The sequence below is a fragment of the Alosa pseudoharengus genome, unplaced genomic scaffold, assembly GCF_046254945.1.
Source record: "Alosa pseudoharengus isolate Yale_2024_CS ecotype anadromous, Long Island Sound unplaced genomic scaffold, YU_APseudo_1.1 YU_APseudo_1.1_scf_1, whole genome shotgun sequence".
Classification (NCBI taxonomy): domain Eukaryota; kingdom Metazoa; phylum Chordata; class Actinopteri; order Clupeiformes; family Clupeidae; genus Alosa; species Alosa pseudoharengus.
In genome coordinates this window covers 1,537,884-1,560,669 of record NW_027468564.1, presented here as the reverse complement: position 1 = coordinate 1,560,669, position 22,786 = coordinate 1,537,884, and the positions used below count along the sequence as shown (strand labels likewise).

Sequence of the window (22,786 nt, the reverse complement as noted above, 5' to 3'; positions counted from 1 at the left end):
GCGCTCACGAGAGGGAGACAGTGACAGGTTTCAGCTGGCTTGTCATTGTTGATAATTGATATCTCCTTCTTATAAGAAATTTTAAAAAGGAAATCATGAAGGCAACAGTAGTTCCCAATACTGAGCATTTATAAACTGTGAGAGGGCACAACTAACTTGAACGTTATGCACAGCCATAGGTAGCTACAGCACTAGCCATAGCGGAGCTGGCAGAAGATCATTGAGAACTAAACGTGAATTGTTCCTAAAGCGACGGTGCACAATTTATAAATTTGTTAAACAATATCAAATTAGCAGTATTTTTTGAGCAATTAATATTTTAAAACAAAATTACTTTTGATACTAAATGATAGGCTATAAAAAATGTTATGATTTTTGCCAATTTTCAGAACCCAATGTGGCCCTTGAGCCAAAAGGTTTGCCCACCCCTGAGCTAGAACTACAATAGTGATAAAGACTAAATGGGTACTGTGGCAAACTGTCTAGACCCCTCAGAGACCAACTATCTGTATTTGTCTGTATGTCAGATGAGCATCATGGCTGTGAACGCTCTGGAACTGCTGTGCGAAACTCTGGATGAGTTAGAGAGTGAAGACCTGAAGCGGTTCAGGACGTACCTGTCTGAGAGGACGGTGGAGGAGTTAAAGCCCATCCCCAAAGGAAACCTGGAGGACAAGTGTGCTACAGATGTTGCCTCTATTATGAAGGATGCCTATGGTGGGGAAGGCTCAGTGAAAATGACTCTGACCATCCTGAGGAAGATGAACCTCAACGACCTTGCAGACAAACTAGAAGAGAGGTAGATATACACAAGTCTTACACACACACATGTGCGCACGCACAAACACACACACACACACACACACACACAACTGTATTAATCCAGTACTCTCATTGTTGGTGACTTTAACATCCATATATGCTGTCCCACTAAACCAATGAGTTCATAAATGAGAGAGTCTTTTAACCTAATTCAGTCAGTGTCTGGTCCAACTCATCAAAGGGGCCATACCTAAGACCTTGTTCTCTCCTCTGGTTTTGATGTGGCCAATCTCACCATCTCTGATATTGCTATATCAGATCATCACATGATTGAGTTTGAGTCCAGTCTTCGATTCCCGCCCCGTGGTCCTTTCCGGATCCCACCCCGACTCTCTCTCCCACTCACTTCCTGTCTTTCTCCACTGTCCTGTCTAATTAAAGGCATAAAAAGCACCAAAAAATATACTTTAAAAAAAAAAGCCGACGGTTAATCAGCTGTGTTCTAATTAAGCAATAAGCCTCGAGAGGCCGTAGGTTACACTGATTCTACAACAGCTAAGGGGCGTTGTTAGGCACGACGCGCTAGCGGAATCAGTGTAACCTACGGCCTTGAGTGGCTTATTGCTTTTCTAAAACTGTTACTATAAATACCTGGCAAAGTTTCATAAAGTAAAGGCACAGCAACTAGAAATATACAGTAACGGGTTATTCCTAGATAATCATTCTTCCGCCAAGAAATATATTTCCTCTATCTGAATGGTTGCCAAGCAACGTTGAGATGCAGCTACTATCAAGTTATGGTAGCGCAGTAATATAGAACGAAATGCAGTCAGGGTGTATGTTTATGCTGGATTTTACAACGGCATCAAACGTGATTGAGCCAATCACAATCAAGGACCGGAACTATCAGTTTTAGAAAGAATGTTTGATTCAAGTTCAGCGTGTTTTGTTGCGAACTATTTGTCTCTCAGCAAAAGACATAATGAAACGGTAACAAATAGTCTGTGTAGGCTAAACAGTCATATCGTGGGGAGTTTAATGTTTCGTTTTGGCAAGTAGCCGTGTAATAAGCGTGTCGGGGTCCGGTTCACCCTGTCGCGACTTATTTGACCGGCGTTCCGGATAATGACCCGATAATGACCGGCTTTCTATACATTATCCCTTACTTGAATTTTTGTTTTCCTGTTTACTCTATTTTACCTGTTTTACTCCATTTTATATCATATTTATATTTAAATTTTATCTATTTTATTGATCTAATATTTTTTTTAAACTCATGTAATATTGTTTTTCTTCTTACTTATTTTATACATTACTTTAGTCAGACCTGTGTATTTCTGGGCCCCTTTCTATATTTTAACTGTTTTGCCCAACCTCTCGCGCCACGTAAAGCACTTTGGGTCAACTCCTGTATTTTTTAAATGTGCTATATCAATAAAGGTGACTTGACTTGACCCGTGACTTGACTTTTAGCGGCCCTTTGGTGGGGAAGGACCCAACACACATTTACAGTAAAATTAATTATTATTAGGCTACTACACGTCTCCCCTGCCCACATGAGAGTTCATCAGGGCCATGCCACTCATGCCACTGGAGGAGGGGCCGCTCATTTACTCCCCTAAATTATTGCAGATATAGACTTGGTTGCGACTTCCAAACAGAGCTACTTCGTGGGAAACTGTGATTGAGGGGCCGCGAGGGCGGAGCAAATGAACTTTGGAAACAATAGCAGAAATAAATACATTTAAGCTCACAAAATGTTAACTACACACCGGGGAATTCTCCCAAAGCTCCCGATTAGCCTCTCTAGGCCTGAACACACACACAGACAAACACACACACACACACACACACTTTACACAACATTATTTCCCCAGTACTCTTATGAATATTCTGTTGTATGTATTTAAGTGAATAATTTACACGCATTTATAATTAATTTGCATTGTCTTGTTTAAGTGAATAATTTACAGTAAATGCATTTATAATGAACTTGCATTGTCTTCTTGTCATGTTTCTCCAGGGCAGAGTCAGCAGAGAGAGATGGTGAGACTTTAACACATTCTACACCTTCCTGTACCTCATGTGTGAGGACTTTTCACTGAGTGCACTCGAATGAAACTCTTTGCTTTTTGGATGAGAGGGAGCAATTGTTCACACTGTTGAGAAGGAATATTTTCAAAACGTCTTCCGTTACAGAATGCAGAATGCATAGCCAAAAATGTAATTTGTAACGTATTCCATTACGTTACTCAATCTGAGTAACATATTCTGAATACTTGGATTACTTTCGCATTGAATTGCATTTTGTAGATAGATAGATAGATAGATAGATACTTTATTGATCCCCAAGGCCGGGGAAATTCAAGAGGAATGTGGAATGTAGGAATGCGGCATCAAATCCTGCTTACTAAACAGGCCTGTTCTGGTGTGTTCTTCTGTTCCAAATGGCTGAAGTGTTAGGCCCACATAGGAGACTGTAAAGTCAACTAAGCTACCTGATACAACTGTAAAATAGCAAGGTGACAGCAGTACAGCGACTAGGCTAATAAAAAAAAAAAAAAAAAAAACTTAGGCTACTTTAAGTGGCGTAGTCAGAAATTATAATTAAGGTGTGCCTGTGAGATTTTAGGTGGCAACACTATACTGTATATCAGTGCTCTCAAAATTAACGTGATTCCGTAATGACAATCAAAAACCGCATGTTAAAATATGCTAGGCCTACTCACAAGAATAACTCTTCAGAGGCTGGACCACAATTCATTTTAAAACTTAAATGTAGATCTGATTAGAAATAAAAAGCCATAAAGCTATTTTAAGTTAGAATAAAAAAACTCAGAATGCAGTGCCTATTTAAGAGATGGGGTTTATTGTAAGTCTAAATCAACACGTGAACTAGGCTTTGTTTATTGATTAGCAAACTGTGTAACCGATTGGCCGAAGTAAGCTAATACTTGGGAAAATATCCTTTGAACAGACATCAGGAACCACAATCAGTGAGGAACAGGAGTTACCTCCACTTACTTTACTCCTAATTTGCTGTGTAAACAGTCATTTCGGCACGTCCATAATGCCCTCTGGCTGCGTTTTGACGGGTGCAGTGTGAGGCTAGTGCAAGACAGCAGAGCTTGGATTTAAGCATGGAAACAATTTCATCATAGATTGCTTTCAGGAGCTTCTGGGAAATGCATGGAGTTGCCTTAATTTATTTAGATAGTGAATAGACTTATGAAACAGAGAAGTATCGTCATGTAATCCATTGATTTCAACAATGTAACTGTATTCGAAATACCAACTGTAAGAGTATGGTCGAAATCGCGTCGGCCGGTGAAACACTTGCATTGGAGGAAAAAGACCAGATGCAAATGAAACATGGGGACACGTCCTCACTTTAAAGAGAGAACAGGCCCACAGCGCCTCTCACGTGTGTGTTGGGCCGTTCTCCTGTTGATCGCGTGTCTGAACAATAGACACGCTGGTGAAGAGTTAATTGGTAACTGTTATTATTATAAACTTGTTTAATCTGACTCCATTTAATTAATAATTTGTATCTCGAATCAATTACCAAGTAACTAGTTTATCAGCTATGGAAGAGCATGGCATGGCATACTACGACTCTACGAGAATTGAAGTATACTATTGGTAAGCAAATTAAACTATTTATTTGGCACTAAGCCTAAGGTAAATGTGACCAATATCACTTCAGTTAAATGTAAAAGTAAACTCACATAGTCTACTGTAACAAAGTAAAGTAACAAAGTAGCAAACAAAGCTTATGAAAACAAACTTAAGCTTAACAAAATAAGCTAAGAATAGCAGATACACCAGATGAAACAGTATACCAAATTCATGAAACTACAAACCCATATAAAATTATAGAAAGATAGAGGGAACGAAAGGAAGAGAGAGGAAGATAGAAAGAAAGAGGGAGAAAGACAGTGAGGGGGAGAGGGAGCAGGCAGAGCCTGGCCAATCTAAGCAGGATCAAGAGAAGAGAGCGAGCTGAGAATATCCTTTTATCAATGACTTGGGCCACCCCTGACTCATCAGGGCCTCTGTTATCTGAGAGAGATGGGTGTGGCCCAGGTGTTATCATACCTTTAGACTACAGTGCAGTTCTTAGTCTACAACTATGTACAGATACATTAAATTGTAATGGAACCATAATCAGACTATTGCCCACATTACAACTATTAATTCAAGACCAAACATGAATGTATTATTCACAACACACATTTACAGAGATTTCAAAGGTAATCATCAAGTTTCCACTGTATGTAGAGAGGAGAAAAGAGGTTGCTTGGCAAGCGGCTGGGGAGTGGCCATGGCCAGCTAAGAGAGCAACAAGTACCCACACATATGTAAATTGACTGCAAAAGGCTTTCTTTAGAAATGCAAAAGGTTTGACAAAAGGCTGGTCCTTACACAACTATTATATATTATTATATATATTATAATTTGTAACTGAATATGTAGCGCCGGTAAAATGTATTCCGTTACTCCCCAACACTGATTGTTCAAGACTCAAATAAGGAAGATGGTTAGACTTTTAAAAACAAACTAATGAAATATGTACGGAATAATTATGATGCAGTAATAATGAATCATAATTATGATCATTATGGACATTGATTTAAGTTTTTCCATGAAACTTCTCATCTTAAATTAAAATATACACAGTTTGAAAGTGAGCACATACAGTAAATGTATAGGTCATGCAAAAATATGTGTGAATTATTCTAGCTGAGTACAGTGGATTGATTTTTTATTGCGCTTCTTTTTTTTGGTAGATGCCATTCTGCAGGAAGTCATAGCAAAACACAAAAAGTGGATGATTGAGAAGTTTGGTGAGATTCATGAGTGTATTGAGGATGGGAAGAACAAAACACTCCTGAGTAAGATCTACACAGAGCTCTACATTACAAAGGGAGAGATTGAAGGCGTCAACACTCAACATGAGATTCACAGGTTTGAAACACAATCAAAATTCCAAAGGGCAAATGAAGACAAAATCAACTGTATTGACATCTTTAAGTGTTTACTGGATAATGAGAAAATCCGAACTGTGATGACCACAGGCATTACTGGCATCGGAAAATCTGTATGCGTGCAGAAGTTCATTCTGGACTGGGCAGAAGGAAGGGCCCATCAGGATGTTGATTTCATATTTGCACTTCCATTCCGTCAGTTAAACTTGAAGCAAACAGAGTCATACACTCTTCTCAAACTCCTCCTTGACTTTCATCTGGAACTGGATGAAAAGGTCATACATCCACAAATGCTCAAAAAGTCGAAGATCATATTGATCTTTGATGGTCTGGATGAGAGCAAACTCTCCCTGAATGTAGAACAGAGCAAAGCCATACATGATCCCTTGAAGACTGCATCAGTGGATGTGTTGATAGCCAACCTCATCAAAGGCAATCTACTGCCTAAAGCGCTTATTTGGTTAACCTCCCGACCAGCTGCTGTCAAACAGATCCCTCGTAAGTACATAGACAGGTGGACAGAAGTACAAGGGTTCGATGACCAACAGAAGGATGAATACTTCAAGAAGAAGATTGAGAATGCAACTGAAGCCAACAAAGTCATCGCTGACATTAAAAGGTCAAAGAGCCTCTACATCATGTGCTACATCCCTGTCTTCTGCTGGATCTTAGTCACTGTGCTTCGGAAAAAGATCAGTCAAGCCAGCACTTTTCACTGCCCTGAAACATTGACCGAGGTCTATATATATTTTCTGCTCACTGAAACAAACAGGAAGGGCCAAAGATATGACGAAGTCCTTGAACAAGATGATGCAAAACGCCTGGAGTCTAACAGAAAGGTTATTTTAAAATTATGTGAACTAGCATATAAAGAACTGCTGAATGGTAATATCCTGTTTTCTGAAGTCAGTTTGAAAGAGTGTAACATCAAAAAAAGTGACATTTCATTATTATCTAGCATGTGCTCCGAGTTCTTCAAGAGTGAGGCTGGAGTCGACCAGCATAAAGTCTACTGCTTTGTGCATCTGAGCATTCAGGAGTTTCTGGCTGCTTTGTTTGTGTTTCACTCCTTTGTGAATAAGAACAAAGAAGCCCTTAGACAATTTAGCTCACAAGAATCTGTCTTTAGACGTCTGATTAGGCTATTTAAGGGCTCGGGAGCCATGGCTGAGTTTTTAAGAACTGCAATAGATAAATCCATGCAGAAGGAAGATGGACATCTGGACCTTTTCCTCCGCTTCCTCTTGGGCATCTCACTTGAGTCCAACCAGAAACTCCTACAAGGCCTTCTGACATGCATGGAGAGCAGTTCAGACAGTCTTAAGGAAACAGCCAAGTATATCAAAAGAATTCTGAGTAAGAACACAAAAGTCCCTGAAAGATGCATGAATCTGTTGCTTTGTTTATTGGAGATGAAGGACAACTCCCTTCATCAGGAGATTCAGCAGTACATAGACTCGGGAGAAGAGCTCTCAACTGCCCAATGTTCAAGTCTGGCCTACATGCTTCTGGTGTCAAAGGAAACACTGGATGAGTTTGACCTGGCTAAGTACAAGACATCAAGTGAGGGTCGTAAGAGACTGCTTATAGTAGTGAAGGCTTGTAGGAAAGCACGGTGAGTAACAATAGCAGCTCTGTCATGCATTTGAATCTGAATTATAATAAACAGAGCAACAAAATAGTAACTGTAGGCCACTTAATACAGGTGTTGTATTGAGGGGTATACTGGTGATGTAATATCTCATTACATTTAGATAAATAGCAATAATCAATCTGCTACATGTGTTATGTTACTGCAGATTGGTTGGTTGTGAGCTTGAAGATGATTTCTGTGAGGCCCTAACATCTGTTCTTCAGTCAGAAAACTCCCAGTTGAAAGAGCTGAACCTGAGTACTAATCCTCTGAGGGATTCTGTATTGAGGTTGCTGTCTGTTGGGCTGAAGCATACTAACTGCAAGCTGGAAACACTGAGGTTAGTGATGTGGTTACAATATGATGAGGTCCACAAAATAATAACTGTAGGCTACTTAACACTGGCATTGTATTGGAGGGAATAGTGGTGATGTAATATCTAGTTACCCTGACTTACCTTTTATCTGTCTGATGTGTGAGTCACTCACTGCTGCTCCAGACAGTGCCGCCGTCCCACCACACACTGTGCGTAGGGCACCAAAGGACAGAGGGGGCACCCAAATTTAGCCAATTGTGACCCTGCAAGGCAAAACCGGTCGTCTTGCGCACAGTGCTATTTTGAGAAAATCCACGATAAACAAACGTACAGGTTAAAATGTTTAATTTCACATTTTTGCATAATTCAACAGTATACAGTCTACACTTTCATATTGTGAACAAATTTCACGGATAAACATACGTTTTGACTGTTAAACCCTGACTTTATTTAGGTGAAGATTAAACACATTAGCAGTCATTCCATTTGTCCACGCCGCTATAAGGTTTTACGGTAGAACTAAAATGTAGCCTACTCATTAGGCTTCTGGTTAGGCTACTCAATGTGCAAGCTCTCTATCGTTCTTGGCAGATGTAATCGAATATGGATGTGAAAGACTAGCCTTTCAGGGCACGGACGGTCAAAAGCACAAACTTTTAGAAATATCCTGGCGTCATTTTATGGACCAGGAGAAGTTTTCCATTGACGTAGCAGTATCACATTTTAAAAGTGGGCCTATAGCCTACACAATCTGTGTACATATGTAACAAGGTGGACCTTAAGTGTGTTGCAGGTGGCCCAAATAAATGGATCGGAACAGAGCGCTTTGGTCAATAATTGTTGCTTTTTATTTCTCTTTAACTGCTCCAGGGGGGGAAAGGAGACTTGGTCAGGGAGAATGTCAGAACAGAAACAAACAATAATAACTCAATAAACTTGGGGATAACACACAGACAAGGACACAGGGAAAATAACTGGGTACAGCTGTGACTGTCTTTTAAGCACTAGTTAGCAAAATACCATACGCAGTCGCTCGACTAGGAGGGAACAAAACTGTGCTCACACGCACCCACAAGTGCCACTACACTGCAATCATCAGGAGTGAGTAATCAATCACACTAAAGAACTCATGAAATGGTTTGAAACCCACACTGGCCACTAGGGCATATACTAAGAAGCCTACTGCTATACAGGCATTGGCTATCTAGCAGAATGTTACAATCGGTCACAGCTAGGAGGGGCAAAGAGACAAGAGGAAACAAAAAAAAATAATAAAAAACTCAAACCAATAAAAGGGAGAAAAATCAGGAGGGGAACATTAACTGAGGCAGCCCTCGAGCAGGTGGTTAAGAGGGCTGCTCAAAAACACTGGCCGACTAGGCCAGTGCCGACAGGGTAGGAGAGGGGAAAAGCAGAAAACGAACAAACTGGGGATGAACAACCAACTAACTCACCCTGACCATAAACCAACCTAGCGCTACTACTTGGCGTTGGAAGGCACAATAATGGGCTAAGGACAGAGCAGGTCACCACTAGGGGCATACAAACAAAAAAAAACACAAACTAAATTTAATCAGGGGAAAACAGTGGTCAGGCTGTCATGCTGACAGCCAGCTGTGATCTATAGCAAACAAGAAAACAAGATTTTACTAATAACATACATCATCTTCAATTATCACAAACATGCTACATAAGTCATAATTTTACAGTTATCAATACAAATAACTTTTAATCAGTACAAAATCTTAAAATATAAACAACATACAAATACACATATTTTTAAATCCATGTAGCAACTAGGGATGTGACGCTCGAAGCTGACGTTTCGAAACGTCGAGCTTCCGAAACGCAAGTGTTTCGAACAGTGTTTCGAAGTGTGGTTCAAAACGCCCATGTCACGTGACCATGGCTTAGTGAGGCTTCGTGGTGTTTCAATTTGGTTTGGACAGGTGGCACACTTGCCGCGCGAGCCAATTACCCGAGTAAACTTTGATCTAAATTACAAAGTCCCAGAATGCTTAAAAGTCATTCAAACACATCCTATATTTGTGGGTTTTTTGTGAGGAGAGAGATTGAGAGATATAGAGACAGACATATAGAGATATAGCGCATTCTTGTGATTGATAGGTTAGTGATATAGATTAATTGACAGGCTAGAGACAGACAGTGAGCGATAGTTTAGATAGATATAGTCTAGTGGCGTTAATATTTAGATAGTAGCAGAAGTAAAAAAAATATATGACTGATGCCTTTATTTCAAGAACAGCTGACCCTTTGAAATACTGGCAGGAGAGGAGAGTGGTTTATCCAAACCTAACTGTGATGGCAAAAAAATATTTGTGCATGCCAGCAACAAGTGTGCCTTGTGAAAAAAATTTCCAAGGCTGGGGAGGTTTATTCAAAAACAAGAAACAGATTAAATGCCAAGACGGCAGAACAACTGTTATTCCTAAATAAAAATGTATGTTGACATACAAAAAATGTGTTGTTTATTTTCCCCGTGTTGTACCTGATTAGTCTAACCTGCTTCACATGTATCCTTTATTTCCCTACAACAGTGGTCGCCAACCCGTCGATCGCGATCGACCAGTAGATCTTTAGGACTTGCCCAGTAGATCCCGAGAATAACAGGACAATTAAAAACAGTCACCAAATTCCCACATGTTCGCCAACATTTACAGGGCGTAGCCTACATTTCAGCGTGGGATAGGATAGCGCATGATTTATTCAAGACCTAGCCATCATAATGCGAGAAATTCCTGCATACATTTACAGTGCTGTCTGATAACGTTAATCTAATAATGGAGCAGCGTAAATGCGGGACCGGACGAACCAACTTCTGACTTGAACCGAACGTAACCCCATGCAGACACACACACAGCACCATTTTGCAGTTTTTCTCTCTCTCTCTCTCTCAACAGGACATGTCACCGCTGAAGTCAAATTATGTTAGGTGCTTCTATATCAACTGCTAACTGAAATAAAAAACAAAAAGTTCAGCGATCAGGAATTTGTTCTCCATTTGAAGAATGTAATCGATTGCGGACGTGCACAGACACGGAGTGCATTGTAGGCCTATAGGCTTAGGTTACTTTCACTTTCTAGAGTACGCATTAATTACGTGAAAGATGCTTCATACCAAAACAGCGATCAAACATCAAATTTATCATGACGTATTGTCACAAACACTTACTCCAATTAGAAAATCATGTAAGTAAAGACTATGTTAAAGTGTTGTTATCTCATTGACGCCTGTATAAGGGGGTGGAGGATGTGATATTTTTGACCTGATACATTTGCCTAAATAAAAGGCCTTAAATTGGAAGTATTTTAGCAAAATGCTGATTTATCTTGCCTTTGTTCAGGGCGAGGTTGGGGATCTTGGGCTCAAAAAGGTTGGTGACCACTGCCCTACAACATGTTCCCAAAAAAAACCCTGGGCCATAAGCATATACATTTTAAAACCATTGTAGCATTTTCCTCTCCAGCATATTCCAAAGGATAATGTACTATGAAACTGAAATAACAAAACATCTAACTGGCAGATATAAAAATGTTCTAGTCACTGAACGCATACTAGTCTGAAATTTCTAAGCACCAGCAGGGAGTCGAACACCGGCCGCTCCGGCCAAATGCAAGTGTGTTAACCACTGAACCACGTGGCTGTGGACAAAATCTTGCGTTCCATGTTGGCTATTTATATTCTTCGTCTGAAGCAGTTGTGCTTCACGGTCAAAATGTGATGTTAGCAAAACTGGCCACTAGATGTCACCATGGAGTTACGTGTCAGATTGTTTCGAAACCTTGACACATTCCGGCGCAATTGCTTCGAACGTTTCGTTGTTTCACAAAGCCTCGTTCTGCCCATCCCTAGCAACCCCAATCATTATTGCATGGTTAACTGGCAGTACAAGTAAGCCATTGCTGCCTTGGCCTTGTTTGTGCTATGGGCAAGAGGCCCGAGGAGTCAGAGTGGAGGAGGGAGGGCGCGTCAGCTATAAATGGAGAAAAAGGAATATTGAGCCAATGTACAGGGCATGGCTAACGTAAAGGCAGGGCCTGGTTACGGCAAGACAGAACAACAGCTGTAGACGTCATTGCTGCAAACACTCAACTATGCTACTTGCTAGGCTCATTAGCATGCATCGCCTACCTTGATGAACATGGGTAGCCTACTAGTCAAATGTCGGGTGAAATAAGGCAGGATTCCAGGGAGCTTTCGTCACACTGCAGTGAGAATGGGCCATACGGAACAGCACAATCAGCCAACATCCTTAAAGGAACACGCCACCCAATGTCAGTAGTAATATATGTTCTTACCTTAACTTTCACAAGTTGAGTCATACCTCTCCCGTGTCGGTACGTGCGCTCAAACGCTCTGGTGCGCGGCTGGACTGTGTTAGCATGTTGCTATGCTAGCGGGCTTTGACGGTTACTAAGCGTAGAAGTAATCAAAAACATCCACGTTTTCCTGACTTAAATACAGTTGCACGAGTAGTTGATAGAAATGCTACGGCCATGCAAAATGAAACGTGGCGATTTTCCAAGCGAATAAACCGGAGAACTACAATGTGTGGCGCAATAGCACTTGGGAGTACTTCGACCTAGCGTAGTAGTATTGTTAACACCTAATTGTAGATCCTATCCACCACAGAGTTTAGAATCCATGCTGGATCGACCCTCAGCCTCTCCCTCCCCTCTGAGCGAGAGAGAGGCACACACACTAGAGATGCGCTGATGGGCTATTATTTCAACCATAACTGCATAGCAAAACTTATCATCCATCAGCCTGATGGATGATGCAGCGCTGCTGACGTGAGGCTAGAAAGCCCTTGCCTGTTCTAGAAAGACTGATCTAATGCAGCAAATATATTAAAAGGCTAAAGTCGTACATTGGCTATGTTGTAGTCTATCCCCAGAATATCAGCAGCAAACTCAGTCTCTGTCTCGCAAAACAGTCTCCAAATAAAACGCACATCGGCCTGTTGCCTATTCTGCCAGCTTGTGACAATATATCGTCCAAAATGCTTGATTGCATTGCATTCTCCACATTTTTAGCTAAATTTTCATGTACCACATCAGCATTTTTGTTCAGTGAATCTTTTGTAAATTGCTTTACAATTACCGTTGGGCCTATACGCCTATTGCCTGGCTTGCCTCAGCTTCGGTCACGTCCTTTTACAATGTTATCATTGTAATAAAAAACGCAATTTGCCACATCATTTCAACATGCTCCTGGCCTACTAATGAATGCCTATTGTACTTTATTTTTTGCAAAAAGAAAGAAATCCTTGATAAAATAACAAGTCATTCACATTATAGGCTACTTTGTTATGTCAGGGTGACTGACAAGCCTGTTCTGAAGACTCCCATTCATTTTGACTGTCTTTCAGACAGACAGCGCAATTCATTTTTATAGCAGGCCATCGGACAAATATGACGCCTCGATATTAAAGAAACTCCGACTCCATTCATTCTGAAAGTCCACCGCACAACAGTGCAATGTGCATGTTCACATTTTTAGTAACAACCGCCAAACTTGCTTGCTTGCCTTACACATCTAAGTTTTCCGACTATTTTTCTTACCTTCTTTTTCCGCTGTGGATGTTATTGAGTTTGTAGCTCTTACGTTCTGAACATCTCGCACTGCCATCGCCCGATGTCATTTCTGAGTCATATCACTCTGTCTCTCTTTTAAATGCCTATTCCCTGAATGGTAGGCTACAATTATGTGTTTTATATATAGGCTAATATCGAAACAAAATAACCCAGGCAGTCTCATCTAGGATAGCCTATAACACAGGTTGAAGTCAACGTCAAGTTGGTTCTATTTAGGGAGGTGAATGTGTGTAAACATCTGTAGATGACTCAGAAATGACATCGGAAGACAAGGAGTGAATAGCCTAGTGGCAAGAGGCAAGCCGAAGGCTGGTGACAAGGGCCCGACGCTATTGTAAAGCAATTTACAAAAGATTCACTGAACAAAAATGCTGATGTGGTACATGAAAATTTAGCTAAAAATGTGGAGAATGCAATGCAATCAAGCATTTTGGACGATATATTGTCACAAGCTGGCAGAATAGGCAACAGGCCTATGTGCGTTTTATTTGGAGACTGTTTTGCGAGACAGAGACTGAGTTTGCTGCTGATATTCTGGGGATAGGCTACAACATAGCCAATGTACGCCTTTTAATATATTTGCTGCATTAGATCAGTCTTTCTAGAACAGGCAAGGGCTTTCTAGCCTCACGTCAGCAGCGCTGCATCACCCATATAGCCTACATTAAAACAACCAACGGATGGTGTGCGGGTGCAGTTTTGAAAATTGGTCAACAAACTTTGGTGCTGATGGATGGCTGATGGATGATAAGGTTTGCTATGCAGTTATGGTTGAAATAATAGCCCATCAGCGCATCTCTAGTGTGTGTGCCTCTCTCTCGCTCAGAGGGGAGGGAGAGGCTGAGGGTCGATCCAGCATGGATTCTAAACTCTGTGGTGGATAGGATCTACAATTAGGTGTTAACAATACTACTACGCTAGGTCGAAGTACTCCCAAGTGCTTTTGCGCCACACATTGTAGTTCTCCGGTTTATTCGCTTGGAAAATCGCCATGTTTCATGTTGCGTGGCCGTAGCATTTCTATCAACTACTCGTGCAACTGTATTTAAGTCGGGAAAACGTGGATGTTTTTGATTACTTCTACGCTTAGTAACCGTCAAAGCCCGCTAGCATAGCAACATGCTAACACAGTCCAGCCGCGCACCAGAGCGTTTGAGTGCACGTACCGACATGGGAGAGGTATGACTCAACTCGTGAAAGTTAAGGTAAGAACATATATTACTACTGACATTGGGTGGCGTGTTCCTTTAAAAACCACCATAAAGCTAAACAGTATGCGTCATCCCCCCCCTTACCGTCACTAACCAAGCAGCCCAAGGTTTGTTTGTTGGTTAGCAAGAGAAACAAACATAGCTAAAGCCCACCGACTACGATACTGCAGTTCAAGGTGAATCACAACCGCATACGTTAGCATAGTATAAAAGTCCACCTACCGATGCCCAGCGTGAAATAAGCACAAGAAAACGCTCCTGTCCTCCAGAGTAGCCTACTGCCAGCGACGGCAACTTTCATCCTACGAGCCTCACAGAACACTATTATATTTCCAAGGAGTGATGTGCCCATTGGTTCAGTGTCATGTCCACAGGTGGGCACAATTAGTGTGCGCCTAATCAGTAGGCGTGCTCACACATAGAATATCTTCTCCCCTTACTTCCCCAAACTATGTTTCACTCTTCCTCGAGAACGTTTAGGCCTACAATGGGGTCATTCCAAATGAACAGAAATATTGCATGACTGTAGATGTTATATGATGGATGCTATGTGTCCCAGATATCTCTTTTGACTATATCTTCAAGCAGAACCACATCAGATCTTTTACATTGCTAGATATAAAATGCATGTTGTAGTGAATTATTAACAAGTAGAAATATGTCTGTAATCGAAATGTATGATTTATGACACGTTAAAAATGGAAAAAATAATTTCACATTTACACTACCACTTAGAAATGTCCTTTCCACTACTGTAACATTGTGTATAATATTGTGGTACAGACTCAATGCTCTTAAAGTGACAAAGCACCATTTATAAGTCAAACAGGATTTCTTCAGAAATAATGTTTAAAACACACAGCAAATTATTAGGCTTTTTATTTTTACTTTAGGTGTTTGAGTTATCATTTGTTGGCACAGGCTCCAGATTTCTCAACCGCGATTTTCATGAGTTTGAAAATGCTCCCTCCTCTTCTGTTATGTAGCCAAGATAGCGTCTCTTGAGGGCGAAGTGTCTCATGCATAAGCGGAGGGAGCGGGGGGGCAGGGGGGCGGTCGCTCCGGGCCCACGACCGCAAAGGGGGCCCACTTTTGGCCAAATCTATCTTGATTAATTGTTATATTTACCGATGCTTATTTGTACTGATTGCTGGGGGGAAATAATAATGAAAAATGTTAGGCCTACTAAAGATGGCACTGGTCCGTAGAGTGCGCTCACAATGGGAGTTCGTCTGTCATGCTGCAAATTAAATAGCCCGCACTCTCCCTCTCGCTACACTGTTGCGTTTTAAAAGCGAAACTGATGCCACAACCGGTCTGGGTTTGCCGAAGTAGCCTATGCTACAGGCTGCATTTATTACAGAAAATCAGCGACATAGCATGTAGGTCTAGTCTACACTGTGCCTAGAGACAGGAGCATAGGTCTAAGCTTGCCGCGACAACAGCAGTCACTATCAGGCGCGCCAGCAGGAATGAATGGTAAGCGCACCATCTACAGTACCCCTCCGCGTGCAACAAAACATTGAAAGGCTTAAAAATATATGTCCGTTTCCCGGTTTCGTTCGTGCATTGGTCACCTAAAAAGTAGCCTAGTACAAAATCCATATGCAACGCCTAATAACGACCTATTCATTTGGACAACTTTATACGGCCCTATAAAGGGTAAAGCTACCTTTAGGGGCCGTGCACACGACGCCGGTTTTTGTGAAACCGGTGAGGTTTTGTTAACGGTTACGCCTTGCATGTACACGACGCCGGCAGTTTAGGAGACTGAAACCGATAGCTTTTGAAACCGGCTTCCGAAGTGGGAACTTCTGAAACCGCCGGCTAGACCGTGCCGTGTAGACGTGTGAAGCCGGTGTTGCACCAAATTCTGTGACCTATCGAAATTTGTGACTCTAGAGGGCGCTGTTTTATTGGAGTCTATGAATGTACTGAGCTGTACTGACACACTGACAATTCTGGCACATAACTGGCAATTCTGTTATGTGTATAATTCTTCTAATAAACTTTGTACATTTTTGAAACATGGAACATTGACTGGGTGTGGGTGTATTATTCTAGAGTAGAGCTAAAGCCTACCCCTCACCACTCCTGTGAACAGATGGACAGGACAGGTCACATATTATGATAGGCTACTGTCAAATTATGTCACTGTAACTGCAGAAAAAAATGCTGTGGAGGTCACTAACTGTCTCCTTAAGTTTGTATATCAGTTTGAGGTGCCAAAAAGTAAATTAACAGACAATGACAAGGAGTTTGTCAATAATGTAAATAAAGTGTTTGCTGATGTCAATGACAATGTACAATATCAGTCCATTTCTGCAGAGTTATAGTGGGGTAACATAATTTGACAGTAGGCTTATCAACATATGTGACCTGTCCTGCTGAAGTCCACCTCTTCGCTGGAGTGGTGGGGTAGGCTTTAGCTCTACTCTATAGAGATAGTATAGAGAGGAAGATACACAGGCAGGCCTGTGGAGTAATACACCCACACCCAGACAATGTTCCATGTTTCAAAAATGTACAAAGTTTATTAGAAGAATTATACACATAACCGAATTGCCAGTTATGTGCCAGAATTGTCAGTGTGTCAGTACAGCTCAGTACATTCATAGGGCTGTATTTTGGGTCACCAGCGCATGGCGTAATACTCGTTATTCACCCGCGGAAAGTTGAATTCGGTATTTTGCACGTTTATTTTTTAAGCATTGCGCCCAGGGGTGTGGCAATTAACAACCTAGGGAGGGGACTCGCGCATTGTCTGAAAATCGCTATCATACACCACCTAAACCTGGTCAGAAGTCAATGGCGAGTTGTTCATATGCTATTTTAAGAGCGCATGTCAACAGTCATATTGGCAGGTGCACGCACCATCCTTCTATCATTCATGAACGCACACCAGCGCACGTCCATACAAAGCATTACAAATTGCACGATTACAATGGAACACATAATTAGAATAAAGATATTACGAAATACTGTACATCTCATAATTAGTAGTTATTCACCATCATTTGCAAATTGGTAATGACTGTTAAAAGTGATTAGGGGAGAGGCGAGAGACACGTATGGAGCACAGCTGAAGACGCACTGTCACGAAGCAACTCCTCTGCAGGATAAATGTTGTTTTATTCAGTCATTTGAGCAACATTAGGGTAAGTGTTGCTTTTTCCAGCCTATGTTTTCGATGGTAACCCATTGTCAGTCAATAGTGAAAGTAACTGCATATAACTGTCTTGTTGTTGACTGACTCCTTGGTGAAGTTAGTTTCACTTTGCCAATGAGTTCAAATAATAGACGAGTGCAAATGCGTGAAGGCTATGCTAGATTTTAGTAAAGCATGGTTTAAGAATGACTATTCTATACGATCTAGCAAGCAGCCTCCTTCAAATGCGCCGTTGAATGCCAAAATACCGATGCATTTATTTGACATATCGCGCGTTGCGCCGTTAAAGGGAATGACAGATGTCATTCTCATTGGTTTAAAATGATGTTACGCCCCAAACACACCCATATGACTGATTAAAAGACCTAGGAACACCTTGTTACGCCATGCGCTCCACTTTTGAGAACGAAACCCCTCCCAATGTGAACTGGACATCCTACTAAATTTGAATAGACTTTTGACGAGTGACGATGCACTTTAGAATGTCATGATAGGGCCCATAGACTCCAATAAAACAGCGCCCTCTAGAGTCACAAAATTCGACAGGTCACAGAATTTGGTGCAACACCGGCAATCCTATGACGACATAGCCAGCCCCACCCCTAACCCAGCCAAGGCACTCGACCTGACATGTACTTGTCAAAACAAACCGAACCATTTATTTATCATATTAAAATGTTTTTCTTTCCCCTGTCATGATTTATATGCACAATGTAGCCTATCAGCCTTTAATGGCTAAGTTAGAAGCACACGTTAGCTTAACCTAGTTAAACATTAGCTTACTGCATGTTAGTGTTTTCTCCAGTGGTGCTCAGACCTAATGCAATGCGTATTTGAAATTTCACATAGCAGTCACATACCTTGAAAATGAACTTTATTAGTTTAACAGTTGAATTGAAAACCGAATTGTCTGTAGTCTCCTTATTTCATGCGACTGCTTAACCAGAGCACTTATTAGACATTCTCTGGCTTAACAAACTGTTTAAACAATGTTTTCTTCTACGCGATTCACGCGAAAATATCGTGAAGCTTCTGCACAGCGGCGCCATCGACTGGTCTGGCATATGCACTACAGCACATTTAGCCGGTTACACCTCTGTGTGTACACGCCAGGTTTTTTCTTGCCGGATTCGTTAAAGGTGTGAAAGCAGTAAGAGAAAATCCACCCGGCGGTGTCGTGTAAACGGCCTCTTAGTTTTGTTCTAGTTTACCGTTGTGTATGGCTTTAAACAGCGTTCGCGCTTTAACATCAGTAAACATTATTCAGTATAATCCAGATGTAATGCTAACGTTTTGACAAGCATTTTGCCTACCTTGTTCATCTGAAATAACTCTAGTTTTGCTGCCTCCATCCTTTGCTACCTCCACCCTTTCATTGTTTCCAAAAAACGTTTTATATCCATGATAGCCTTGAAGTCTTGAGTTAGTGAATTAGCTTAACATTGTGTGTTGATAACAGGCAACCATAGTAAAAGAAAGCAACAAGTTGCCTAGCCCACATCTTCTGTAATTGCTGCGTGCGTTTGTTAGGCTATTATTCCATTTCCTGCTCAAACAAAAGGTGCGTAGCCTACATTAAAGTTTATTTTGACAACGCGTGTTTACAAATTTTAAAGAAAATTGTAAATAGCCTATTGTCGAGCAGTTAATGTGATACTGCACAGTTGTGAAGCAGTTGGGAAGTTATGGTGGGCTAACTTTGTGTGAACACACACAGGGGAAATTCTCTCTCTTTGAGTTGCCTGATGGTACGCACAGTGCGTACGGCCATAGGCCTAAACCTGCAGGCGCGCCTGATCACTACAGTTCGCATCGTTGCAGGCCTAAGCTGCCCCGATGCACAGACTAAACGGTAGGCTAGGTCATCAGGACATAAACAAAATGCCTCAGCCTCTAATAAGCACAATATGGAGTAGACTAAATAAAAACATGATGTTGGGATAAACACCGACAGTATAGGGGCCCACTAAAGATCGTCGCACCCCCTATAGTGAACCATTAGCTCCGCCCCTGGTCTCATGTTCCACACTCTGCCGTTATGAGTGCACCATTTGGGGACTAGCAGGGCACTTTGTGTTGTCGGAATTTTCAAATTTCAAATTTCAGAAGTACGCCATCTGAGACACAGCTCAGTCCAGTGTCTTATTTGCTGTTGTTAAATTACGGTCACCACACCAACTCCTACAGATGGAGGCATCAGCACCTGTTTTTTGTGAACATGAAAAGACATAACGTTTTGTAGAATTATACACCTTGCCACATTCTGAAGTTCAGCTTTTGTCTATCAGACTGCAGTTTCCATTGCAAACTGCAGACCTAAAAATTTAAATGAAAGTGATACCCTTTTTCACATTTGGTATCCATTCGCCTTGCATAGTATTTTGTCATTGTAAGATCAAACTAACAATTTTAAAAAGTGGGTGGATGTTTTGTAAGAATTATATAGAATATAACTTATATTTTAACTTTTAAATGCATCAATCTGGTGCACTTTTAAAAATAAATTCAGAGGTCAGACTTGCTTATTTTTATGGAAATATTTGTGCTGTAGCCTAAGCTATTTTGCACTTCAGAATTATAACCATGCATACACAGGTGGAATAGTTATGGTGATATTGCAATAAGTATTTGACCTACCAGGTTGACACTTCAGCGTGAAAAATACTCAATAATACTCAAAGCATACCTGAAGCCGGGGAAATGCGGGGGGAATGCGCCTGGGATGGCTTCTGAAGTAGCATCGCAAATGAGAGAAAATTTAGAAAATTCCACAGACAGGGGGTGCTCTTGAACCCTCTCACCGTCTCTGAAAGCATAACCGTGGCTCAACAGGTAGATCTATAGGCTAAACTCATTTTTCAGGCATCTGACCGACTGGGTTGACACTTCAGCGTGAGAAATCGTGGGTGTGGCGTGTGAGTGTGTGAAACTAATCAAATGCGTGTGTCTCACGGCCAATGCGTGAGAGTTGGCAGCTATGACAATATGTGTGATACCATGAGAGGTTTTTCTTTGAAGCAGGCAGGATGTAGGGCAGAAAACAGCCAAAAGTTTTATTTTAGAGCAGAATAGTCCAACACAAAACATTCAATCTAACTTGTAAGATTTCCATGTAGCAAACTAAATATAACTTCACAAAGTCCAGAAAATTAGGATTTATAAAGTCTGTCTCCCTCTACAAACATCTGTGTTCCACTGTATTCCTCTGGGCTCTTCCATGCGCTCTCTGTTCTCTGCTCCCTTTGTTCTCCGTCCAGTGGTAGCTCCTGAAAAAATTCTCAGGGATTTTTTCCGATAACGATTAAGGTGGCCCATTCAATGAGTATGTTAAGCAAGACAATATCAATTTGTTGCTATATGATTAAGTCATACAGTGATGCCTCTTGTGTCCACTAGATGACAACACACAACATAAAGATTTCCCCTCTAGCTACATAAGTTACAGGTGGAAAGTGTTGGATTCCCTGGTTGTTGCGTTGTGTTTTAGTTCTAATGCCTGCATTGAAGATGGTCAATAAAGCTTGACGGCTGGATCAGGATCGGCGATTAGATGATGATTTATTGTATTTGGTAAAACAATGAATAACAGAACACAGGCTAAGTCTCGAACAGTAAAACTGCGCAAAGTCTAACAGTAGTGGTTATTAGAAGCTACTTGAGCTTTCCAACAGAAGATGCTCCTTGAGTCGCTTCCTTGATCCGTCTCAGAGTCAAAACCTAAGACAAAGCCTGTTATATAAAACATACAAACATAAATCATGTCAATGTGGCAGGTGCCAACCAGTGTATAAAACCGGCTCTGACCAGATGGAAATACTAGCCCGAACAGAACAATACGCTCCTTTAGCCCATGTTATCACTGATGTTCCTCGAATGTTCCTAAACACAGGGCCGTATGGCTTTCTTGATGGTAAATAGACACAGGCCTAAGACAAAGTTATGTACAATGGTATGAACCTCAACCCGTTGTATACTACACACAGAACTAACATATGAACACATCAGAATACAGTGAGAACACCCAGATTTCTACAAAAGCTATGTAAGAAATGTTCTTTTCTTATGTAAGAAAAAATGACATGGCTCCACAATGAATTATTCCACTTATTCATTACTTACATTCATCCAATGTTATGTGATGTAAAAATGGTATTTATTGACTGATCTTGAAAGTATTGGCTTACAAAAGCAAAATAAGTTTTCAGAGTGGTATATAGATAAACAAATAATCCAGGGTGTTATTTTACATTCCTCAACGCTATAATAATCTGCATTTCCATAAACAAATGACAAATGACATGTAATGGTATTTGGTATTTGTAGAGATTGCAGGATCAGCAAAAGCTTTTACCACCTTTACAACATTTCAAAGGTAGTACAGCCTAATAATCTTTTGGAGTAAAGGGAAGTGCACACTTTAACCAATAAATAGTAACAGCATGTCAATAACAAGTAGACACATTGTTGAGAGGAGTGGATCTTTACAACTACAATTTAGATTAGATTAGATTAGACTATAGTCTTTATTGTCATTGCCACTTTTTACAAAGGTATAACGAGATTGAAAGTGCTGTCCACTCATGAGGTATACATAAGAACAATACATAGTTTAAAAATACACATATATAAGAATATAAAAAGAATATAAACATATATTGTGCTGGTTATGACCAGGAATGGTTCTGTACAGATTTCACTAGGTAAAGACTATATACATCATTATACTGGTGATTAAAAAGTTGTACAGATTACACTGGTAAAACATTTGCTGAATGGGTTAAGGGCCAAGAACAGACTATTTCAAATTTGAAGAGTTAAGGGCCATGATGCCTTCGGATAGAAACTATTTTTTAGACGGTTTGTCCTGGTTTTCATTGTTCTGTATGTCCTGCCTGAGCTGCAAGAGCTGTAAGTGACAATGACCTGGGTGTGAAAGGTCTTTTGAAATGTCTATTGCCTTCCTGCGGCATCTGGAGGTGTAGATCTCTTCCAGCGTGGGGAGGGGGCAGCCTATGGTCTTCTCTGCTGCCCTGACGACCCTGTGAAGCGCCTTCCTCTCTGAGGATGTGCAGCTACCGTACCAAACAC

General features: G+C 41.0%; 1 protein-coding gene across 1 annotated transcript in view; it reads left to right on the top strand.

Annotated features, from left to right (window-relative positions):
• Positions 1 to 733: 733 nt before the first annotated feature.
• The window catches only part of LOC143119887 (NACHT, LRR and PYD domains-containing protein 3-like), a 191,514-nt gene continuing 169,461 nt past the window's right edge, over positions 734 to 22,786 (top strand). The window contains exon 1 of the mRNA XM_076281340.1: positions 734 to 799. Within this exon, the coding sequence (XP_076137455.1) occupies positions 738 to 799 (62 nt within the window). The 5' untranslated portion in view covers positions 734 to 737. The remainder of the gene's footprint in view (positions 800 to 22,786) is intronic.